Below are 21,949 nucleotides of genomic sequence, written 5' to 3'. Positions count from 1 at the left end.
GACAACCAATGCAATAAGCATTTGTAGGATTTATCCATCATGGATCAGTGGAGTTTCTATCCATACTTGGTGTTGGTGCGAAAAGTAACCAACAAGTAAATATTTATATTTTTATCATGCGTTGTGATTAGATGTGGCCTGACACTCAATGACACAGGATTTATACTGGTTCAGGCAATATGCCCTACGTCTAGTTTCAGTCGGTCGGAGACTTTATTCCTGAGCCCAGGTGCTCGAAGTTTATTGTGGGATTACAAAAGAGTAGTAATAAGAATGGGGTGTTAAAGGCCCGGTCGGACTCTGAACCGAAGGGCTGAGAGTGACGCGGGCTCTAACATGCGCTAAGTACTGGAGTGAGAACTCTATGTAGCTTTAGAGTTCTAGAGTTGTTGAGCTGTTCGAATACTCAGATTGTCTATAGCCAGCCAGAGAGAGTCTGAATGACCGTCCCCTGTTGGGAGAAAGCGCATCCCCTTTTATAGGTGAAGGGGATGGTCTTACAAATTTAGAGAGAAAGAGAAAGAATGTATATATATGCTTCCTAGTCTTGTTGCCCACGCTGTCGGGTACAAGATGGTCGTCGGCGCCCACAATACTGTTTATGTCAGACGCATGTGGCAGGCTTTACCGTGTTCGCCTGGTATGGCAAATGTCGGCGCCTACAACACTGTAAGGCAAATGTCGGCGCCCACAACACTGTTTGGTCTCTGACACGCCTATAAGGTTGCATAGTACCCGTCTGATATGGCCTGGTGGCACTGTCCTGTAGGTGTGTAGGGTATGGCAGGGTACGGTCCTCGGTATCACGGTTGACTTGAGCGCCTTATCTTATCTGCTCCACCTGATCCCCGGGCCCTTACTGAGCGGGCGTCCCTGGTCGGTCGTTCCCGATCGACTCCGACCGGGTCGGTCGGAGAAGAGCTGCAAGCAAAGGTTCGGCGTATTACTGGTCGAAAAAGGAGGTCGGAGTCGGACTATGTCCCCTCCTTAGGCAAGCCTTCTGGTCGGAGACCGGGTCATTCTCCCGACCGGTCGTTAGGTAACTGGGTCGGTCCGGGAGACGCGCGTTGTTGCTACGCTGTCTGCCGGGCCGAGTTTTCGTCGAGAAGCGGGCCCATTGGAGACCCCAGGTTTATAAACCCAACACCTGGTATATGGCAACTTGATGACACGGATGGGTTCAATTCGTCTCCTGACCCGAACCCAAATGCTAAGATCAGGTTGGGATCTAGGATCATATCATTCCACATCTGTTGGTCTGGCAAAGCAAACGTGGGCTAACTTACTAGTTACTACTACTTTTTTCATTCTATAAATAAATTATAAGATGTTCAGCTCTTATAGTTTTTGTTATACACTTAGATATATAATAATATCTAAAAAATCAAAACATACATCTTATAATTTGAAACTGATAAAATATCAACAACAGAATATCATACTCAGAATCAAAGCATCTTAAAAAAAGAACGACACTACTAGCAACCGTCCGAACGTCCGGACGGACGCCCGTGGCTGTTGTCCGCACCTGACGTCGGCGTCTGTTGCTCCCAAGAAACTGCGCCCTCACATCGCGCCTATGTCCGCCCGCACCCCCTCCATTTGCCACACCCACATACCACGCGGGGACTGCCTGTGCCCCTACCACGTCGCCCTCCGCTTCCTGCACCCGCTGCCGAGCAGCGCGCCATACCTCCTCTCCCCCACGCGCATGCACGGCGTCCAAGTAGCTGCAACAGGCGGTTGTGATAGGTGAGTCACTTTGCAATATGTGCAATATTCCGATCTACTTTTGAAACATCCAGATAAAACACTTGCAACATTCGTACGAAACAGCTGAAACATTTGCAAGAAGCGTCTGAAACACTTGCAAAAGCATATGAAAACTCTTGAAAACCATATTGCAAACATATTCAACATTCAGATAAAATAGTTGCAACATAGTGTGAAACATATACAACATCCAGATGAAACACTTGCAATGAACATCTAAAAAATAGATAAAATATTTAGAACATACACTTGAAACGGATATGTATAGCTATTGCAACACGTGCAACATCACGATCTACTTTTGCAACATCAAGATGAAACACTTACAACATTCACATGAAACATCTAAAATACTTAAAACATAAACTTGCAACATGCGCTGCGCAATGTGACCACTTTGCTTGGACGAGGTACCAAAGGATCGTGGGCACGCCGGCGAAGGAGAGCGCCGCGACAGCTAGGAGCTTCCATACGCCGAGGTCGAGGTCCCCGCCAGTGAGGTCCGTGTTGATGAGCGCCCAGAGGAGGTCGTCGTTGTCATCCCCGTGCCGCCGAAGACGTCCGACTCGTCGACCACGCCGGTGTCGACGAGGTTCGGAAGGAGAAGTGGGCGCGGCGTGGTGAGGTTCTGGAGGAGGAGTGGGCGTGGTGTGGCGACAGATGCGGCGCGGAGAAGGATGTGGGCACTGGACGGAGTGGGGCGGGCGTCCGATGCATTGAAGCCACGACGAGTGAAGCGAGTGGAAATTTCCGTCGGCGGAGGTTATGTCACTAGGTAGAGATGAAGGAGAGAGGATAGAGGGAAGCAGACTGATTGCCGTTAGGCCTAATTCACTGCGCAGGCCCAGGAACAGGGCTAGTCTGGATGCACATGCCCGGACAGACACCCTAATCATAGCATTAGCGAAAAAAGAAAGGAATTTTACGTGTGTTACAATATATATCCTGCAGCGGCAGCACTCCAAGTTGTACAACTTTGCCCGCGGCTTTGCGTCTGCATGCCCGCCCACCCGTCCTGTCCCGTCCGTCACCCTGTTCGCTGATGTTGAAATTTAGTTTATACTGATGCTTATGCTGAAATATTATGAAAGAAAAATATTATCTCCTAAGTTTAAAAAAAAAAGTAGTTAGGCTCGCCGCTCGCGTAACGCCAACACCGTGACCGTGAGCACTAGTAATAGCTAGCCTGGCTGCGCGGGGGCGAGCGGCTGGCTGGGCAGGCGACGCGACGCGACCCAGGCGCGCGCGAGGTTGCGTCGCGCGGGCGCGGCGCTGCCGCTGCGCACCACCACCACCGCGTGAAGTGCGCCGCGAGGACGTGGCCCAAATTCCACCCGAATCCTGCCGCGCCACCTCCTTGCACAAACCACCTGCCGCTCTGCACAATTTGCAAAAGCAAGCACAACACAGCCCCGGCCCGCGACCGAACCCGTCGACACCTCACTGCACAGGCGCGCACGGAATCCGTGGCCTCCTCGGTCCGCACGATGCACAATAATCGTCTCCGTCAAACAAACCATGCGTTTTCTGGATAGCCCCCTCCGGTTTTCCGTTTTCGCGAGGCCGGCCGGGGCCGATCGCCTATTCGCCTGGGCCCTGAGCGATTAACCTTCCCAGCCAGCCTAGCCTGAGCCCGAAAAATCAACCAACGCCGAGGAAAAAAAAATAGAGAGAAACGAAAAAAAAAACACAGAAAATTGGAGAGAGATGGACACGCAGAGTTAGCCGGAGGCCAACCCTCGCTCGCTCCTCCCGCACGCCCCTCCTCCGTTCCTCCCTTCCTCCGCCGAGCGATCGATCGATCCGTCCACCGCGCGGCCATGGCCGACGAGGCGGCGGCGCAGGCCCCGTCCCCGGCGCGGTTCACGGCGCGGGAGCTCGCGGCGGCGGAGCAGCTCATCCACCTCAGCGAGAGCAGCTGCTCCTCCTACGCCGGCGCCCTCCCGCGGGGCTCCGTCGCGTCCGCCTCCTCCACCTCGTCCCCGCGCTCCGTCAACGCGCCGCCTGTGCCGCTCCCGCCGGCTACCCCTGCTCCTCCTCCTCCTGCTGCTGGTGCTGGGTTATTAGCCGCCGCGGCCGAGGATGACGAGGAAGAGGAGGACGAGGACCAGCAGGAGGTGGGCGGGAGGCGCCGCAGGAACAAGCGCTACCGCCCGATCGCCGAGATCTACGCGGCCACCGAGCCCAAGCCGATCGGGGCCGGGGCGCGCCGCAGGAAGGCGGACAGGCCCAGGACAGACGCCGCGCCGGAAGCCGCCGGGAAGTAGAGGGAGAGATCGAGAGAGAGAAGGTGGACTTGCTTGTAATTATGGATAATTAGCAGGGACTAGCTAGCTCTAGCTTGCTATAGGAAGGTTTGTGCGAGCTTGGTTTAGACTATCATCAATCATCATATCTATCCATGCATCATCCATCCTCTCTACTAACTAGCTGCTACCTTTTGTTACTCATCATGCATGATCTTCTTCTGCTCATGCATCATATCCCATCCATCCTCCCTCTTGGAGAGGAGAGGATACATGCATGCATGCATACTGCATACAGATCAGTGTGATCAAGGAGCTGGGTGGTGGGTTATTAACTGTAAATTAAACTATTGTATATATCCTTTCACTAGTAATATCAGCACTTGGTTTGCTGCACATCATGTATCCATGCATACACTGAGATACCAGTATTTGCCACACCATCGACCGATTGTCAGTGTCAATTAAGCTGACACATGAGGAAGAAAGAGCGCTAGGAAGAGGACAGATCGATGATGGCCAGCCGTGTGCTCTGAGCTGCACGATCAGGAGAGCGCCCAGTGTGTTTGGAGTCAGGTCATCAGGTCGATCCCTCGGCTGATGCTTCTAATATTTAATTTCCCCTCGGTCGGTTCAGTGTCCTGCGCATAACTAACCACGAGTAGTGTTCTTATTTCTTTCCTTCATTCCCCTTCAGATTTGTACTACTAGCTATTAGCTTTTATGGTCGCGCAAGTAGGGTGGTGGTGGTCTCCGCGGCTCCTAATTTGTGTCTCGATTATTGGGGCAGTAGAACGATGAACTAAAGTTGGTCTTACAGACTGTCCCTTTATTTCTTCTCTGCTGTATGGATGATGTTTCATGACTTTCATCTTTGTGAGTTTCAGATCGATCTTGCATAATTGTCCATGGGTAGTGAGCTTACCGTTGATAGACGACAAAGCCACCTGCGGCACATTCAGACATTCAGTTCGTTTATGTATCTAGCCATGCTCTTAGCTTAATCTATATATCCTCTTCATCCTAAAAACAATACAATTATTTTATATTTGAATCAAGTTAAATTTTCTTAAGTTTGATTAAGTTTACAAAAAATATATGAACATTTGTGTCTCAAAATATGTTTACTATGAAAAAATATTCTACTTGATCCAATGATACTTATTCAATATCATAAATATTAGTAGTTTTCTTTTGTATAGTTTTAGTTAAATCTGAAATTGATTGACTCATCGAGAAGCGAGAATTGCACTCTACTTAATATAAAAGTATGGAGAGTTTATTTCTGTGGTTATTCACTCCCTCCAATGTGTTCAGGCACTTGTGTAAAGTCTGATCACAAGATGAGTTAAAATACAAAGCATTTCCATGGTCCCTCAATCTTTCCTATGCCCACAGGAGAGTTAGATCGAGCAGTGTGTCCAATCATGGTACAAGAGTGTGTGGAGTCTGATCCCAAGATGACTTAGAACACAATGATTAATAATCATTGTCTTTGGATAAATCTCAAGCTGCCATATAAGTTAGAGCAACTGCAGGGACACAAGCTAGTTTGTAGGGGTTAGCTAACCCTATAAAATATTGCTAATCCTATAGAAATTACTGTTCAGAACATTAGTAAATGACCCCAATGATATAATAGAGATTACCCCAATGGACTTGATGCCTGACTTCGCCCCTGCGTTCACCCGGTTACAAAATCGAATTCTAAAACGAATTAGAACATATGACAATAATTGTTGAATAAATTTCTCAGTTTTTTTTTTGAGGAAAACAGGAGGGGTTTGATCCCCTACTGTGCATTTATTATAATTAAATTTCTGAGTCACAGATAGAGATCTTTTATATGAGCGTGCAGCAAGCTATATGTCCAATTATAACATAAATATATGTTTGCTAGTTTATTAGATACACGTATAGACAGCACAGGATGAGAGAGAAGACCGGCTCCCTGATGACAGAGAGGAGAGAGAGAACACTCGTAGTTGACACAATCCCAGTGCGCCTCTCCAGAAAGATGAAAAGGGGTGCATTTAATTTTTTACCATTATTACGGATGACACCATAATATGTGTCACTGACACATAAGTCACTGACATGATATTTTATATACCACTCACCCCGTAAGTCTGGTAAAAAGTTAATTATTCCATGAAAAGGTAATAACTGGGATACGCTAACTAGCTCTCTTAAATTGAACGGCACCTCAATTCGATGTGTGTTATTAGATTAGTGATCTAGTTACATATGGTCAGTTTAATTTTATCGGTGTTTCTGATGCAAAAGGCGGCGTTACTCTGCGTCGTCTCTTTCCGGCAACTCCATTGGTCATACCGATCGATGGATATCCGATCCAATCATCTGCCGACTAATATTTCTCTCTCGATGATATACAAGTGTAGATGAGGACGGCGATCATCAGACGAAGACCCAGTGGCGCCTTTCAGCGTTCCGATCAAGCCCGAGAGGCGAGAGGCCGAGAGCATATATACCTAGGCAGTTGTGCTAGCTGCTGCTGCTCTGCATGCTAGTCCCCTCAACGAACACAAAATGGCGTCATTTAGCTACCATCTTACATTTTGGAACATAAACGGTCAACGATTAGTATACTTATAAAGAATTTTCAGGCATCCGAAACAACTGAAGCTTTTTATAGTTTATTACACGTATTCGATGAGAGGAACTTGGCAAACAACGCCTAAGGACTAGCAGAGTAGCAGCAGTGCAGCAAAGGGGCGGCGAAGTTCTTCACCAAATGGACGCGCGGCCACCTTGAGAAAAAGCCAGGAATACAAGAGATTTGACGTGAGATTTGTTGATAATTTATAAAAGGACAAGGAGTTGAAAACAAAGAGCAGAAAAGAGATAGGAGAGGGGGTATATATACAAAGACTAAAAATGGAAGGGGAAGAGAAGAGAAAAACATCACGAGCCGCACCAAGCTCCAGCTAACCACACATCATCATTCATCACTCAGGCCATCCCAGGCTCCCAGCAACTGAAGGTCTCTTTCAAAACAAAACAACAACTGAAGGTGATGCCTTATCGAAAAACCAACTGGTAGTAGGTGCATGCAGCGGCGAAACAACTCAGTGGCACCCAACCACACCCAGTGAAAACAAAGAGGACTTTAATTAGGCTACTATCAGTAGGTTGTAGCATACACATTTATTAGATGTCATATATGATATTTTGTTTATAATATGGCAAAGAAAAAATCAGGGGAGAGAGTGAAAGCTATAACACTTGTTAGGGCAGTTCTAACTTCTAACGTAAAATTATGAGATAGTCTCTATACTTATCAAATACTATACACACTACACATAGAAACCATATTCCAAATGGATGGTTTTTTCAAATTTCATTTTTATCGAATCACATATATGTCTTCTCACCTATCATTTACCTAGTTATCACATCTCTTTGTATAATGGTTTCGTGTAGACATGGTTTTTGGGTTGTAGCTACCCATATAGCTTTGGTACAAAATCCAACAATTCAGAATTATTTTTGACAGTTTAGAGCCACTTTCATATACACAACATATGAAATATATTGTGATACTATTGGATTTAATGACATGATATCATGTATTGTAGCAGTTCTTTAACTCTTCTTAAGTGCATTGGATACCGGAGTATGGCACCATGGATTGGGATTACCCTTAGTTGCCAACAATGTACTCAAGTTCTTAAGTGCATTGGATATCGGAGTATGACACCATGGATTGGGATTACCCTTAGTTGCCAACAATGTACTCAAGTTCTTAAGTGCATTGGATATCGGAGTATGACACCATGGATTGGGATTACCCTTAGTTGCCAACAATGTACTCAAGTTTGATTAAGTTTATGGAAAGTTGTATCAACATATATGTTTCTAAGGTTTATTATGAAAATATATTCTATGGTCAACCTAATGATACTTATTTTATATTATTAATATTAGTAACTTTTTGTATAGATTTGTTCAAACTTAAAATTGCATGAATACTCGTAAAACGTGAATTGCATTCTTTCCCGGACAAAAAACCAAGAATTGTTTTTGTTTCTAGGATAGAGGAAGTATCTAAGCATATGTTTGGTTTCAGAGCAAGATTGGTATGATGTGGGATATCCCACGTCATTCAAGTGTTTGGTTATAGGACACAGGGATTGGACAGTCCCTAGCAGGAAATATGCCTCTTAGATTCCTCCCTTGTGATACCTCAAAATCGAACGGACGAAGAGGGATGTACATGTTGACACGAGCGTGTGGGAAGGAGAGGGTCTCATTAGGTACCTATGAGAGGAGTGTGGTGACTATGTGGGAGCTGGTCATGGAACACCGGGGATCATAGGGAGAGCCAGTGACTGCTGTTTCGTAGGGGCCATGGGGCACGAGGCAAGGGTCTCGGGGTGCTCAAAGCTCGCAGGAGGCCACGGGAGCGCAATAGGCGTCAGCTACCATGGGAGCTCAAGTAGGACACCGATCACGGGGCAGATAGGAAAACGAGGAGGAGAAGATAAAAAGGTTGACAACTTAGACCTCCTAATTCCAAATTTGAGATACCAACAACAACAACTAAAAACAATGATGGCCACGTTTCTCCAACCAAACAGCAAACTCGAACCATCAACCATCCCAACCTAGAAAACAGGGACGGGTACATCCCATCGCATCCCCCTAGTGTCCAAACCAAACACATGCTAATATTTCTTCCGTCTCAAAATAAAACAACTTCTAGAGTTAATGCCAAGTCAAACTGTTTTAAATTTGACCAACTTCATCGAGAAAGAGTACTAACATATATGACACCAATGCAAGTACACTACAAAAAAATTTCGTTCAAAAAAGTACACTACAAAAAGATATTTCAAGGTGCATCTAATAACACTATTTTGGTGTGATAAATGTTGATACTTTTTCCTATAAATCTGGTCGCTTAAGATAGTTGCTGAATTCCTGCTACTGTCGCCATTCATTATTGAATCGAGCCGGCGACTTCAATTGTGAGTTTCTCCAAATTTTTGAAGGTCCTCCAGTTATGTTCCTTGCAGACACATGCCGCCACCAGAATAATATATCATTTCAATGTCCCTCCTTTTTTTCTATTTGTTTCTGCATTTACACCACCATTTGTCTTTTGTAGATGGAACCTCTCTAGTTCAGGTTATTTAAGGCGCCGAGGTTGCTCCAAGCTCTGACCGTAGTCCAAATAAATTTACCTGGTTATTACATGCAATCTTTCCAGAAATGTATGGGGATTTCATGCTGCCAACCTCTTTTGCGTTAAGTGTCAGGAAAATTGCTGCCTTTTGCCATTATCATTAATCCATCGATCTTAGGAGTTTGAGCTCCCTGGAAGAGACACATATCCAAAAGGGAGAAACCCCAGAAGTAGGGTAAAGCTGTCTCGCAAAAAAAAAAAAAAAAAAAAAAGGTAAAGCTGACGCATTAGATCTATCAGTATGATATTTATAATGTGCAATATGTTTCTTCTAATCTTATTTTATTCAACTGGTAACTCCTGATGCAAGAGATGTCAACAACCACAAATTAATAGGCAGTATGAAGGTCAATTCTCATCCTACAGATAACTTCTCAATGCAAACCAAAATGCATTTAAAATTAATCAATATAAGAGTAGCACAATCTGCATTACGTACTAACTATTTTCTACAAGCAAAATTATGTCGGAGTAATGCCACATAATGAATGCGCAAGCTATAACACCCCCACTCCTCCAGGGAGAGAAATACATCTTGTGAGGGGCCACTGATAAGTTGTTAACTTTTTATCAGCAGCTTTACTAAGCATTTGAAGTAAAAACATCAGCCACAGGTTAAAGTACTTAGTCATTGCAATCCAGGAGGTTAAAACTTAAAAGAGGGCCTCTGATAAGTTGTTAACTTTTATCAGCAGCTTTACTGAGCATTTGAAGTAAAAACATCAGGCACAGGTTAAACCACAGTGCATCATTTCGCAAAAAAAAAAAAAAAAAAAAAAAAAAAAAAAAAAAAGCACAGTGCATCAGGCACAGGTTAAACCACAGTGTTATTGCAAAATAAAGAAGGCAAAATACAAATGGAGATGCGGGGTATCGATCCCCGTACCTCTCGCATGCTAAGCGAGCGCTCTACCATCTGAGCTACATCCCCTTTGTGACAGCATCGTTTATTTAATATTATTATTATTTTACTTCCTCGGAACAGGAAACTAGAATCCCAAAGTTGTTAATGATCCTTCTTCCTGTTTAATCAGAACAGGAAACTATAATAATCAGAATGCGAAGGTAATCATGCCGCCTCCGCGGTGCATGCTGGGAACAAACAACATGTTTGGTTTGCGTCATGAGGTAGTTCAGAATCATCCGAGCCTAGCTGAGATATTTGGTTTGCGTCGCGTCATCAACTCGTCCGTCATGAACCTGTTCCACGTGTGGCGGTCGCACGAACTAACAACGAGCTAATCTTGGACGAAGTCATTCTAAAAAAAATGTCGGACAAAATCGAGGGTGATTCCTGACCAGCCAATGCGAAATGGATTCACTCTCCAAACCAAACAGGTTGGAACTTTCTTTTACTCGAACTAGATACATTACCAGAGTGTTTGGTTTGCCGGATAGATGGATACGGAACAATCCGATCCTACCTCCGAACCTGGCGTTGGCGTTTGGTTTGCAGAACTGTTCGGTACCAATCAGTTCTCCGTCGTACGGCCAATTGCAAATATAAGTTAACTAGTAGAATCAAATCGTTCTCTGGAAAACAATTGGATGACTACGTGCCGCGCGAACCAAACACGTTGGATATGAACTATGCACCGGCTAGACCTACAAAACTACCTATGCACCGGCTAGAATTGCATGCTTTCTTGGACAAAAGCAGCATGCTAGAATTACATGCTTTCACGGACGGAGGGAGTACAAACTAACTCTTGTGACACTAAAATTACGGTTTGCTAGCGTGAATTTATGATTGATTAATTTTCACGCTGTTTCTCAATCGCCTGAATCTGGGAGGAATATCCACACTCTAAGTACGATGAATCATGGGAATATGCATGCTTCGATTCCCTGTTGAGCAAGCCAGCAAGGTATGCACATGCATGTACTTTCAGGTAACTTGGCGTGATTTGTGTGTGTCAAATGGAAGGCATCACGCGGTGCATTCCACGTACGCTGGAGGTTCATATTCTCTGTTTGTTCTGTTTCGCCGTAATTTGAAGCATATATGGCATGCATGTGATGGCGCCCGTAAATTCATCAGCAGATTTGCACCCAACCGCAGCAAGCCGGGCGGCGATCGACTCTCTTGCTCTCGACTCCAAATTTCATCAAAAGTCAACCCCTACTAACCCTCTGACCTTCCACACACCATCCATCACTTCTATATAAGCGCTTCGCTTCCGAGACATTCCCAACACACGTACAAACACACACTCACCGTCAGTGATCACTACAAGAAGTCAGCCACCGTCAGTAGTCTCCACCATGGCGAAACTCACGGCGATCGTCCTGCTGATGTTGCTGGCTGCCGCAACGGCTGGCACGGTCACTGACGCCGGCGGTACCCTCCCAGCAGGTCGCCAACAAGCCAGGACCAGGAGGAGCCGTTTCCTGCTTGCCAACTCGCCGTCGCCGTACGCTTGCTCCAAGAAGTCAGCCGCCGCCGTGTGCTTCGCTCCGGGCAGCCCAGGCGCGACGTGCTGCGGCGGGCAGTGCGTGGACACGGTCGCCAGCGCCGACCACTGCGGCAGCTGCAACAAGGTCTGCAAGCACGATCGGAGCACGTGCTGCGTCGGCCGCTGCGTCGACCTGCTCGCCGACAAGGACCACTGCGGCGCGTGCGGGAACCAGTGCAACAAGAAATGCAGCAACGGCTTCTGTGACTACGCCCTGTAATAAGCTGTAACGTGCGACATATTATATATATTATATTATATCAACAAGAAATGCAACAACGGCTTCTGTAACTACGCCCTGTAACGTGCGACATATTATATGTGCAGAAGCAGAGTATACGATACTACTACTCCGTCCGTCTAATAAGCGTATTTCATAAGAGAATCGTTCTTGTGCACTCCTTGTGTAAATTTACACGCATCTCAAAGTAAACTTTTTTTTTTAACATAAGCAGCACTACTAACTTCGATGGAACAGCGTAGAGATTCATTTGCAGGCAGCTGTAGGTTCCAACTTGCAATCGATCTTGTTGCTGTCGAACATCCGAACCGTCTTTTTATGTTCCATACGGCTAAAAAGCATACCGTTTTGAAACATATACAACATCAATTGCTTTAGAATCAAACTTCAATCAACCAATAATAATAATAATTTATTTATTAAATTAAGACAGGGAAATAATGAGCACACACAGAATACAGCATTTCAGAAAAGCCCGAACTGGGAGCAGAGAACTCATGTGAAATAAACAAAGCCGTTTCTTGCATGGTGGGTAAATTCCCTGGTTCAACAATTCAGGGAGACAAAAACTCAAGTATGGAATTAATACAAAATCCTGATCAACATAACATTACAGCAGATTAATTTCAAACTTCAGCGTTTGCATGACTCGAGTGACTAGAGGCACGGGAATTGCTTTGAACCAGGCGTTCACAAATTGAACAACTCCACTCCACATTGCAAGTGGTTGCTCAAAAGGCAGCTAATTTAGAAGTCATCGTCATCCTCCTCAGCCATGTGCTTAGCCAGTTCTTCCTCCTGCTGAAGCCTCTCTCGGCGCTTCTCAGCGCTCTCCTTTTCCTTGTGAGAATTAGGGGGGAATCTCATCGCCTTGACTGCCTCATTGTGCATGTTGAGGCAGAACGCAATCCTGGAGTTGAATGCAATCTGTGGCTCATTTGTCGAGTAGACATCACCAGTTTCCTTCGAAACCATCCAGCCATTTGCATGATCTATGGTGGCGTCAATTGCGCCATCTCTTATGGCCTTGGCTACAATGCTTTCCGCATCAGCAATAGGGTTCTCAGAGTCTAGTCTGAGCTTCTTAGCAATATCAGCAAGGGAGATCCTTGAGTAAGAAATGCTAATGTTGCGCAGTCCAGTTCGAATGACATTGTGGCGCAGCCTCACAATCAAGTTGCGAGTCCTGTCTGCGCTGAATGTGCTTGCAAATTTGTCCGCGACGGCCCTAAACAGTTCAAGGTCCCCAACCCTGACAGCCTGGAGGACACATGTATGATGTAAGTTCAAAGTATTTCACCTATTGTACCAGAGTTTATGCATGACCAGTTACTTACATTTGTTAGCTCAAAGTAAGGTGTCAGAGCTTTCTTCATTCCTTTCTGCATGAAAACAGTCCTCTCTGGAATCTCTCCAAGCAGCAGCCTCACTATGATAGCCCATTTGTTGCACTGAATCCGAAAACCACGGGCTGTTGTTGGTGCCTTACGAGCAGCTTGCAGGAGGCTTTCTTTAGCATCAGTGTACTCCAACTGAATTGTCCTAATTTTGCCCAAGTAGAACAAGTATCGGCAAAACTGCAACAAAAGGAATTTGTAGCATTTGTTTAGAAAGCTTACCTACAAAATCAATTTTCTGAAGAAAAATATAATACTTCAATCACCAACAGAGCAACCACTAGATGTTTCTTAATAGAAATAGTTACATACATGGTTTGCACGTGCTAAATCTAAAACACAGTAAATCCAAAAGCTGCATCGCAACAAACAGAATAAGCAAATGGATTACTTGTTGATTGGAATGTGCTTCAAAACGAGGTGCCTTTGATCTAAGCTTTTCTGCTTGATCATACAAGTTGTAGTGGAGGTAATTGCGGAGGAGGAGATTGAGTAGTGTTTCCTGCAATCAAGAACCAAATACATACAATCGGGTATGCAGAATTCCACAACATATTAATAGAGCACTGGCGAGCAGAAAATCAGCATTAACCTGGCCAAGCTCGTCACGGTGCAAAGTTGCCATTCTGTGTAGAGCAAGCAGATTCCTGAAAGAAAAAAACCAAAGCAAATGTAGGAGAGAGTACCAGGATTGGTCCTGGGAGTGAACAATGAGCAAGAATGAAACATTTGACTTACCCACGTATTTCAGCAAGGCTGTTGGTAAGCTCATACACATAAGAGTAATAAAAGTACAGACGAGATGCCAGGACATCAACAGTTCTCCGGTTTAGGTTCTTCAGGCGAGCAATGCTCACATTTGCGCATGCTTTAGCCTTAATTCAAAAGCATAAATTCAAATTATTATGTTTCACACATCAAACATAAGGAAGATCAGTGGTTCCAGATGTACCTCATCATATTTCTTCTGATCAATAAGGAAAATCAGTACAAGCAAGTAGCAAAATATTTCAATCTCAGGGAGACCATGTTTGATTGAAATCTGAGTTGCCGGAGCCGCAGCATCAACATCCATCTCAGTATCATCTTCCTGACAGAAATTACAGATGAATATTAGGAGTTATGAATGTGATAAATGTAAAAAAGAAAACTCACTTGTTCTTTTACTCTATCATACAAAACAGAGTGATAGCATTGTAGGTTCTAACAGTAAACTACAGAACAAGCAGCAGATATAGCAAAATCTATTTAACAGGGCACGAGCTTCTTCAGTTCTTCACATACAGAAGAATCACATACCAATTAAGAGTCCACCAAATGTAAAAATTCACTGTACCATTTTCCAAAATTGCAGGTGTAGTTGCACAAAGAAGGAAAACTAAGCTCTGAAGATTCAACTCTAGTAATGAATTTTTAATTCGTCCTCAGCTAAGTCAGAATCTAGGTATATGAAGACAATGAACAAAATTATGAACACATGTTACTGAGAAGGAAGTGCTTTTGAAAGTTGAAGCCATGAAGCACAAGAGGTTGAAAATCCCAATGATTATAAGATCTACTTACTCCTTAGTAATGGTAGATCTAAGAAACTAGCAGTGCCAAACACTACCATATATTCAGGAGAAAAACTAAAGCATGAAAAAGCACTCTGGACTAGAAAAGCCAACTGCACAGGTGCAAATCATACATAGTCCATAGGAATAACGCAAGTGTGTCCAATTGTGACAAGAGAATATATACATGATGGCATTTTTTTTTGTCTTACAGTTTAGGCTACATAACAAATGCACAAATAAGGATGCTAGAAGTGCAGCATGAATGCATGACTAGCTTATTCAGATGAAAAGTAAAGTAACTGCAGGGGAGAAAACATGTATGCCTTCCGTCAACTATAATGGACATGGAAAAATCAAATTGTGCAGTGACAAGTCAATATCTATGATACTGTGATTAATATGCAAGCACCATACATGTATGTTCAATCTAGGATACGGCGATATATTAGCAGCATCAGTAACATCCTTACACGATGAGGCCCACCAGGCGTAACAAAATCTGGCGAGTACCAAGTCTAGCTTCTCTAATCCAATCTCTTAGTGGTGATAGCTTAACAGCAGATAGCGGAGAAGCGAATTTTACCTTGGGCACCAGGGCGGTAAGGCGTCCGTAGGCTTCGGAGGACGGGGGAAGCGCGAAGGCGAGGAAGGCAGAGACGTCCCGCGCGGCGACGCGGCGGCGGAGCGCGACGGTGAGGCGGAAGGCGCGGGAGATCCGGCGGACCTCCTTGGACAGAGAGCCGGCCTCGATCACGGTCGCGATCTCCTTCAGATCTGACATAAGCGCCGCTTCAGCCACACCAAATCTTAGGAATTTCGCGGTCGCGGAGATGATAGATGGATAACTCTAGGGTTTTGGGGGAGGGGAAGAAAGGAGTGAGGGAGCTTACGGTGCAGTGTGGAGAGCGCCGGCGCCGCGGCGGCGGGAGCTGGGGCCGCAGGCTGGGGCTCCGAGTCGTTCATCTGCACGTCTTCCGGCATCGTGGCGGTGGCGGTGCGGCTGCGGCGGCGAGGAGCGGAACTGCTCGAGTAGGAGAGGATTTTGTGGCGTGGTGGCGGATCGGCGAGGAGAGCAATATGGAGCCTTTTTGCTTCCGGCTCAAGAAGGTCGCTTCCGCTTCCGGTTGGGTTACCTAGGCTCTCCGTCACCGCTCTGTTGTGTTGTGTCCCGCTCCACTTGGAATCGGAAAGGAAACCCAGCAGGCCCTTCAGCAGCCGTTTCTGGGCTGCCTGCTATTCGTCGTTGTTGGGCTTGCCCGTAGTCCGTGGGCTTTCTATCATCTCCAAATGAGCGTACTGTCCTTTTTTAGGTTTTTTTTAAAAAAAAATTCTAGTGATATAAGATAATTTAGAGTAGAGATGAGTAGTTTCTTAGAAAATACAATATATCAAGGACTATTGTTTTAATGATGACTAGAGTCTTTTGAACTAAGATCAATGCTTCATAAGATATAGTAAAATAAATAAATAAATAGTCAAACAAAAAATCATGTAGAGATAGTAATAATTTTGAACTCAATCAATATTAAAACTAGATTTTTCTATTGTGATAAAAAAAAAAATAACAAGCACACAGACATACATGGGAAGGATTACACAAATGCACAAAAGTTATCCAACACGAACACTAATTTTTTTGCTTCACAAATAAAACCATCTAATCACTTCTGATCCTACTCAACTTCTTCTCCTACCCTGCTATATGCCTCGCTATATCAATCTATACTCTTGTTGTAGCATCACTATCGACGCCGACAAATAGGAAACAACCAAATCAAACCTGAGCATTTTTTCGGGTATGGCTGAAAAAACCTAGTTATTTCGAGCCAAAAAATGACGACCACGGGCGAGTCAGCCTGGGACCCAGCATGCCGCCTGCTATCTTTTAGTTGTAAAACAAAAAAAAGAAATATTTTGGGTCGAGCCCAGGGCAAGAAAAAAATTTATGGGTAGCTAGACCTCTGTCCAAGCCCTGTCCACTAGGGGTCCTAGGCGGGCTCACCCGTAGTCGCATTTTTTGGCATATGAGATGGACCAGGCTCAGTTTGCTCTGGTCTAAACCAAATAGAAGAAATGTTTTAGAGTGGCTTGAAGTGTAGGCCTGAGATTAGCCGATCACCACTGATAGTTCCATAGTTTCTTCATAGAGGCTTGAAGCCAATAGATGGTTGTGTGACGACAAGTCGACTAGCGACTACATCATGTAGTAAGTGACTCCAAAATACACTGACAACATTCTTATGAGTTCGACGATAATTTAGGGGGGGGGAGCAAGACGAATTTAGAATAGGATGCGCAAGGTAATAAATTAGAAGAAGCCAAGGAATTAAAGAAATTGTGAGATACTTGGGCAATAATGGTCTTATTGAGTATTGGAGCTCAACACAAAAGAATCTTAAGGCTACCTTGATTTGGCATTGACATAATTTGCACAGATAGGGTAGGGATGAAGAAGAGAAAAGAAAAACGATGGTTGTATGAACCAAAAAAACAAAACTGTTTGGAAGAACATATTTTCAAGTAAACAAAAATGAAAGCATATATAAAAAAAATCCCAACTATCCACTCTATTTGCGTGAGCTATCTTGCTAATTAGTTAGAGCGTCTGCAAGGAACTCTGCATGTCTCTTTATTACAAATTTTTAAAAACAAATAAAAAAAACATGATTCAATAGACTTTCTGAGGACATTCTCTATCTCTTCCGTTCTCCGGTATGGCTCTCTAAATAGAATATATGGTAGCATTCTCATGATTTTTTTTCACAGAAGAAAAATTATGATAAACTATCAGAGTATAGCGAATAAACATTAAAGAGTCCTTGGAAGACTAAGAGAGATATAAAAACAGGAATGCTATACGATGACGGTGTGTTTTGTTGTCCTTCGCACACACGTTTTTCTGTTCCTCCGATCGCGCGTTGCGATTCGTGCTAGCACCCCCTCCGCACACGGGCTGAGTTTGTGGGTTGCGGCGGCCTTTTATCTTTTTTTTATATTTTTTAATCTCGAGAGTCGCTCTGTTTTCTATTCATTTCTCTCGAGGCTAGGAGGAGGGTGGGGAACCTGCGCGGCGGAGGGGGGCGGGCAATCTACTGGCGATTTCTAGGGTTGTGAATTTCTATTCAATTCTATCACTTCTGTTGTGTGAATCCAACGTTGTTATTGTGGTTCTCCGTCTCGTATTCACACCCCTATGATCTGTTGACGATTCTTGTGCGATATTTTTGTGGATTTTCCGTGGAATATAGATCTTGCTTTCTGCCGTGTTTGTCCCGTTCCGTGCGGTTTAATGATTTGATGTTGCAGGAGGGAGGGGAGCGGGTGCGGCGGAGGGGGGCAATGTTGGAGGAGGGAGGGGACCTGGGAATGGGCTGCTGCAGCATCAGGCCCTCGAGCTGGGCTCGGTCCAAAACAAAGAGAAGCAGGCCGAAAGGTCGTTACTGTGCCCAAAAAAAAGTTTTGTTCTTTTTTTACCAAAAAAAAACTGAACCTAATTTAAACCAGAAAAGTACTTCCACACGCACAGAGAATTCAGAGAAATAAATCTAAGCATACAAAAATAGTAAATGCAACGGCATTGATTGCAACAAATAGATTACAATTAATCGTAAAAGTTTATCGATTCATTGAAATCTGGCCCCAAAACGACGTATTGGCCCAGATTTCCAACGGTGCCGAGTGGCAGGCTGCGGCAACGACAGTGTCCGCATGCTGGATCAAGCAGAACAGAGGAGGCAGAGAAAACGGAAGCTGGCGCGCGGCTCTGTGTACGCCCTTGCCGGCCAGGCGGGTTGGCACGGCAAGGTCGCCGCACCAGGGGGTGCAGTGCTGACATCTGTCGTGGCTTGGACCGCCAAGCTGGTAAGCCTGCCGCGCCAATGTATATGGTGCCCGACACCACTGATGGGCGAACATCCATTCAAAATGAATCCAACCACCGATTCTCCGACCAACATAGTTACGAAAGCATTCATTCGATATCATTTTAGGAAAGTCTGATGATATTCCATTCTCTTTTTCTTTTCTGGTGGGAGCGCAACGGCATTCCATTCTCTTTTCGCGCACATACGAGATGTGGACGTATTGGATCTCACGCGCTTCCACATTTTCCTTTTATTTTTATTTTTGAGAACCATGCGCACATAACTTAGATAAACTGAATTAGACGACATAACTTCGACGAATAACTTGAGTCTGTCTACTGCACAACCATGTGTTTTATACAATTCCAATACATGATTTTTTTTACACCATAAGATTAAGATCCAATAGCCTCCATTCTTCTTCTACCTCTAGCCTTCTTCTACCTCCAGACAATCATAAGATCACAGATCCACATATCACAAATCACATATCATAGAAAACTTTTTTCTATGGAAGGACAAAATACAGAGGGGTTGGTTCCATTGCCCATTCTTTATGGGTCGTCGCGTCGTGATCCCCTAGCCGGTGCCGGTGCTGCGCTGCTGGTGCTGCTGGTGCACTGCTGCCTCTGCTGGTGTCGCGTCATGGGTCGTTCGAAGCGCAGATCTGCTGGTGCGCTGCTGGTGCCTGACGGACGCAGATCTGACGGACACGGATAAACCGAGACAACGATCTGGTGGACTAAAATCCATATGTTTTTTTGTGCTAAAACACACGTGTGTTGTATAGCATTTCTGATAACTTAACAGTGCTAAGAGCATCTCCAGAGTTCCCTACTTTTTTCTTCTAAAAACTTGTAGTTTGGCAACTCCTAAAAAGATTTGGGGAAAAAATGTCATCTCCAAGAGTTTCTAATAAATGATATCTAAAAAATTAAATTTAAGGCCCACACGAATTATGTTGCGGCTTTTTTTTCTTTTCCATCACGCAGGGCGCAACGAACCCTGAGACCGCGAGCTCCCTGCCGCCGCCGCCATCGTCCAGCCTGCCACGGCAACCACCCAGCCGCATGCCGCCTCCTTCCAGCCAGCCGCATCCACCTTCCAACCGGCCACGCCCTCCTCCCAGTCGACCGACGCCACCTCCTAGCCGGCCGTGACCATCTCCTAGCCGGCCACACCCCGTCACAGCCCGCAGACTGCCTTGCAAGGTTTCTAGAATCAAGCTTCCCTCTCGTCGTATCTCCAGTTACCATGCATCTTGGGACCTGTCAGCCCTTCCTCGACGAGCACCTTCTCCACCAGCTTGGCTAGCCGCTCCCTCACCGAACGCGGCAGGATCCTCGCGGCGCGGTTGATCTCGCGCCCGATGTCGTACTCCTCCCGCGGTCCCCACTCGCGCTCGAACCCGAGCCACGCCGGCTCCTTGACGCCGAGGTACTCCGCCGACACCACTTCGCACTGCCCGACGCCGGTGTCCAGCCTGCTCCCCCTGGCGCAGTCGTTCCGGATCCCGATGCCCAGGCTCGTGTTGCCCTGCAGCACTGCCCCGGCGTTCGGGTAGAACGCGTGCCCATGCTGCGACGCGTACACCACCGGTTTGTTCCCGTCGAGGTACTCTAGCCACGACGCATCCACCCAGGGCCCCACTGTGCTGCGAGAAGTACATCCGGAGCAGCTCGCTGGAGAAGTTGCTCACGCACAGCGTCACGTGCTCCTAGTCGTCGATGTGCTCGTCAATCTTGCCGAGCGGGATCGACCGGATGAGCCCGACCATGGCGCGTGCCGGCCCGTTGAACCGGTAGAAGATCCACACCGCGAGGTCAGTCACCGTCCCGCCGAGCATCGGTTTCGCCTACACGTACACCTTCGCACCTGGCGAGGTCTCCCTTCTTGACCTTCTCCCTCTGGTTATCATCCACCGACAGGCCGAGCCAGTACCCGCCGTCGTTGCCACCGCCCTACGGGAGGTTCGACCCATCGGCGGCCACTGGCATCGGGGTCTTGCTTCTCTTTTGGTACAACAGCGTGCCATTCTCGAAGAACCACGTCATCGATGAAGGGAAGTAGGGCTCGTTCGGGTGCAGGTACACGTGTGGGAGGCGAAGGAAACCGAGCGGGAGTCGAACGGATACACGCGAGGCTACGGCGCGTAAAGTTACGCGGATGAGGGGGATTTTTTCCAACTCATAAAATATTAGGAGATTATATTAGAAGTTGTTGGAGATGGATTTTTTTGTGTATCTTTCTAAAAACTTAGGATTAGGAGGAGGTTTAGGGAACTCTTGGAGATGCTCTAAGTTATACAATACTACCTTTTCTTTTAACGCAAAATTTACATTTTGAAAATACCTGCGAGAATAACATTCTCTTTAAATTTCATCAACATTTTTTCTTTTCAGAAACTAATCATTCAGGAACATAGGAAAATGGTTTAAAAAAGGACGGGGGAGCAAAATAAAAGTAACTTTTACAACCTACTTCCTCTGTCCCCTGTGGCGGACCCATAATTTAGCCAAGACTAGGGCCAAATTTTAGCAGCCAAAAACCTAAAACTACACCATAATCTATGTCACGTAGAAAAACAACTATTTTCAAAGAAAATTTGCAAATTGAGAGGAGTCTCAAAGAAAGTCTGTTATTCAGCAGCCCCCTCTTGTTCAGGAACTCGATAGAAATACGACACTGAAGTTTGGTCCTCTTCATCTTCTAAACTATAATTTTAGAATGTAACTGGAATAGAAACTTTTCAAAATACAAACTGCAACAAAGGGTTGAAAAATTGAAATTGGGAAACCAGATGCAAACCAGGGCTCTGCTTCTGTCTTCCTGTTCGCCTGGTCCTGCTTGATTTGGCCAGCGCCCAACGGGCAGCGGTGCAGCGCCCTAGCTGCCTAGCGAGCGATGGCCAGCTGAGCGGGGCTGGGGCGGACGCCATTGGGGTGCTGGGTAGCGAGCGACGGGCATCCACCACTAGGGCATTGGGCAGCGGCCGGTCGGGCAGCCGGAGACCTACCAAGGTTGGAGTGCATAGCGGAGGGGGCGAGCCGGCCAGGGGCGGAGCGTAGAAGCAGAGGGGGTGAGTATCGACGGGCTGTAGTGGACCATGACGCCTAAGAGAGGAGGTGAATTAGGCAACTTAAAAATCTAACTCTAAACTATGGCCTCTTTTTTTAACTCTAGCAAAACCTATGCAAAAGATAAACTA

At 45.7% G+C, this 21,949-nt stretch overlaps 3 protein-coding genes, 1 non-coding gene and 1 pseudogene across 5 annotated transcripts; 2 read left to right on the top strand and 3 right to left on the bottom strand.

Annotated features, from left to right (window-relative positions):
* Positions 1-3,406: 3,406 nt before the first annotated feature.
* LOC136501773 (methionine aminopeptidase 2-1-like) lies at positions 3,407-4,452 on the top strand. Its single transcript, XM_066497309.1, has one exon. The coding sequence runs from the start codon at positions 3,594-3,596 to the stop codon at positions 4,038-4,040; it is 447 nt and encodes a 148-aa protein (XP_066353406.1). The 5' UTR covers positions 3,407-3,593; the 3' UTR covers positions 4,041-4,452.
* A 5,634-nt stretch (positions 4,453-10,086) lies between these two features.
* TRNAA-AGC (transfer RNA alanine (anticodon AGC)) lies at positions 10,087-10,159 on the bottom strand. Its single transcript has one exon. It is a non-coding gene; the product is annotated as a tRNA-Ala (tRNA).
* Positions 10,160-11,493: 1,334 nt separating this feature from the next.
* Positions 11,494-11,904, top strand: LOC136500494 (stigma-specific STIG1-like protein 3). The gene has a single exon (XM_066495851.1). The coding sequence runs from the start codon at positions 11,494-11,496 to the stop codon at positions 11,902-11,904; it is 411 nt and encodes a 136-aa protein (XP_066351948.1).
* A 502-nt stretch (positions 11,905-12,406) lies between these two features.
* On the bottom strand, positions 12,407-16,008 carry LOC136500377 (probable 26S proteasome non-ATPase regulatory subunit 3). 2 transcript variants are annotated; one of them, XM_066495714.1, is made up of 8 exons: positions 15,769-16,008; positions 15,462-15,667; positions 14,275-14,412; positions 14,061-14,197; positions 13,915-13,969; positions 13,714-13,824; positions 13,263-13,502; positions 12,407-13,185 (listed from the first exon to the last, which is right to left on the bottom strand). In XM_066495714.1, the coding sequence occupies exons 1-8, from the start codon at positions 15,857-15,859 to the stop codon at positions 12,673-12,675; spliced, it is 1,491 nt and encodes a 496-aa protein (XP_066351811.1). In that variant the 5' UTR covers positions 15,860-16,008; the 3' UTR covers positions 12,407-12,672. The 2 variants fall into 2 exon arrangements, with proteins under 2 accessions (XP_066351811.1, XP_066351812.1); XM_066495715.1 differs by having other exon boundaries at positions 15,462-15,652; positions 15,769-16,006.
* Positions 16,009-19,962: 3,954 nt separating this feature from the next.
* LOC136500042 (hypothetical protein At1g04090-like) lies at positions 19,963-21,679 on the bottom strand (annotated as a pseudogene).
* Positions 21,680-21,949: the final 270 nt, after the last annotated feature.

The sequence above is a fragment of the Miscanthus floridulus genome, chromosome 13, assembly GCF_019320115.1.
Source record: "Miscanthus floridulus cultivar M001 chromosome 13, ASM1932011v1, whole genome shotgun sequence".
In the NCBI taxonomy this organism is placed as follows: Eukaryota; Viridiplantae; Streptophyta; class Magnoliopsida; order Poales; family Poaceae; genus Miscanthus; species Miscanthus floridulus.
The sequence above is the reverse complement of the archived record's forward strand: the minus strand, read 5'-3'. Positions and strand labels throughout refer to the sequence as shown.